This window comes from Myotis davidii, unplaced genomic scaffold, assembly GCF_000327345.1.
Source record: "Myotis davidii unplaced genomic scaffold, ASM32734v1 scaffold327, whole genome shotgun sequence".
NCBI classification, from domain to species: Eukaryota; Metazoa; Chordata; class Mammalia; order Chiroptera; family Vespertilionidae; genus Myotis; species Myotis davidii.
This window is the reverse complement of record NW_006298628.1, coordinates 1758088-1760777: the sequence shown is the minus strand read 5'-3', so window position 1 is coordinate 1760777 and position 2690 is coordinate 1758088. Positions and strand designations below refer to the sequence as shown.

The 2690-nt window shown below is 55.8% G+C and overlaps 1 protein-coding gene across 1 annotated transcript in view; it reads left to right on the top strand.

Moving 5' to 3' along the window:
- The window catches only part of DLX4 (distal-less homeobox 4), a 24460-nt gene extending 22887 nt beyond the window's left edge, over positions 1–1573 (top strand). Inside the window, exons 2-3 of the mRNA XM_006774236.2 lie at positions 557–753; positions 1133–1573. Of these exons, the coding sequence (XP_006774299.1) occupies positions 557–753; positions 1133–1375 (440 nt within the window). The 3' untranslated portion in view covers positions 1376–1573. The remainder of the gene's footprint in view (positions 1–556; positions 754–1132) is intronic.
- Positions 1574–2690: the final 1117 nt, after the last annotated feature.

The following is a 2690-nucleotide window of genomic DNA, read 5'->3' as shown; positions in this document are numbered from 1 at the left end:
TACATCCTGCCTATCAGATATTTACATGACGATTCATCACAGTAGCAACATTACAGTGATGAAGTAGCAACGAAAGTAATTTTATGGTTGGGGGACACCACCACAGAGGAACTGTATTAAAGGGTCGCGGCATTAGGAAGGTTGAGAACCACTGCTAAGCATCGCCTAGGAGTTCCTCTCGCCTGGAATGCCCTTCCCCCGTCCTCTCCGGGCCTCAGCCCAGCCCTCCACCCAGCCTTTCAGCCCTACTCCGCCCGCCACACCCCAAGCTGGCGCCACCGCAACCGGCTGAACTCTGACCTCTCGCTGCGGGCGCCGCCCCTACCCTCGCTCGGGCCCTAGGCGCTTTCTCCCTCGTCACCGGGCCCATGAGAGTGTGAGTTCCCTGAGGGCAAGAGCTGCGACTGGTCCCACCCGGAGCTCAGTGGAGCAGAGGGTAGAGAAGAGCTTTTTGCAAACCCGAGGCCAGCATACCAACGAGATGCAAATGAGCCTATAAAACTGCGCCTCCGACCCCCCTCTTTCGTCTCACCCTTTGTCCTGTGCTGTCCCCCAGATTCCGAGAAGCCGCCGCTGTCCCCGGAGCCCTCCGAGGGGCTCCCGCGGGCCCCGACCAAAAGGCTGCGCAAGCCAAGGACCATCTACTCGAGCCTGCAGCTGCAGCAGCTAAACCAGCGGTTCCAGCACACGCAGTACCTGGCGCTGCCCGAGAGGGCCCAGCTGGCTGCACAGCTCGGCCTCACCCAGACCCAGGTGGGGCCGGCCCTATCCTTCCTGCATGCTAACCATTCCTCCGTGTGTTCTCTGGGAACTCACCCCCCAGGGTGGGAATGACAGATGAGTCCCTTAGCCCTGTTGTCACAAGTTCTCCGGGTGTGTTCAGAGCTGGCCCTCAGTAATCTGGGGGAATGTCTTACAAGGTGTTGGGGGAGGGGGAGGCTTAGGTAGAGGAGGGTATCCAAACTGGGAGAGCTCAGGGGTGTCCAGGGCTACGGAGGACTGGAGCCAGTGTTCCCAATGTCTGCTCTTCTCCCAGGACTGCACCCTACTGCTGGGTCCCTTTATTTGGGTCACATCCTTCCACACCTATACTCCGCCTGATCTTTCATTCTTTCCCCTCTTCTCCCTGAAGGTAAAGATCTGGTTTCAGAACAAACGTTCCAAATACAAGAAGCTCCTGAAGCAGAACTCTGGGGGGCAGGAAGGGGACTTGCTTGGGAGGCCCCCCTCCCTGTCTCCCTGCTCCCCACCCCTGCCATTCCTCTGGGATCTCCCCAAGGCAGGGGCCCTGCCTGCTGGGGGCTATGGCAACAGCTTTGGGGCCTGGTACCAGCATCACTCCCCAGATGTCCTGGCTCCACCTCAGATGATGTGAGCCTGGACAAAGGTGGGTCGGGCCTCCTACACAGCCCAGGACCCAGCCCACCCGCACCTCTTCTGGGCTGGGAGGAAACCAGCTCCAGATGGATTTTCTCAGGATGACGAGGAACTAGAGGAGAAAAAGGATGGGATGGAGGCCTGTCCCCCTTTACCCCATAACCCAAAGAGCCTAAGAAAGAACTTCGGTCTCAGCTACTGCTCCTCACCACTGCCATGGACTGAACACCTTCCCTTCAGCTGGTCAGAGGCTCTGGAGTCATTGGCTGGAGTTCAGACTGCTCCCAGGACCCCTTGTCTTGCCACCCCTTCCTTGAAGGACCACAGTCCCACCACAGTCTGGTGTCAAAACCAGCAAGAAACTCTGAGTGATTTTAATTTGTGTGCCTTGGACCCTGCCCAACCCTTTTGAGAGCAAGAGCGGGCGTGAGGTGGGCACCCAGCCTTCAAGTTGACCACCATCAGGTCCCACCTCCCAGTGTTTCCTGGAGGTCAGCCCATCACCCCATAACTGATATACCTTCTCCCCTTCATGTGAGGGAGAGGAATGCTGAAAATGTGGAGTTCATAGGCCTCTGGGTAATTTATGTTCTCTTCCTTAAAAAGCCCTCTTCCCCTCCCCCCCCTGTTTACAATTTTGAGTAGATAATGGATTCAATGATCCTTATAATTCAATGGGTATTTATTGAGCCCTGCCTCATACCTAACCCCACATGCACATACTCTTGGGAACACAGTAGGGTAACCCTTTGGGTAGAATGGGGACAAATAGGCTCCCTGGAAGAGTGTACGTAGAGACACCCCAAATAGGTGGCATGGGCCCAACAGTTCCGCTCCTCACAGCTGTCTCTGTCTAAATGAAATACATTGATAACCAAGCTGACTAGCATCCCCATGCTCTTGCCATCACCCCTCCTGCTGTGACTTCCCGAAATTAAAGTTTGTACGAAAAGCTGGGCCCTGGCTCTGAGGTGTGTTTGTTTACTGACTTCTGAGGCTGGCTGTTCATCTTCCTTCTCAGCCCCAAACTAGAGGCACTGGAGCCTGGTTTTGCCTCTACCACTGGCTCTGTGGCTCTAGTTCTAGAATGTTCTAATAACGTCTATATTTCCATAATGGTCCGGTGTGAAACCAGAAGATGCTAATGCTGGGAATGACCCAAGTTTGAATGGTCCTCACCAGCAGAGTCACTCCTGGCCCAGTTCTGGAAAGAGCCAGACACCACACAGCCCCGTGCCCCACCTTCAGCCCGGAGAGACCCTGCTCCCCTTGGAAGAGGACGTGCCCACCAAGTCGATCCAGTCCATCCCTGA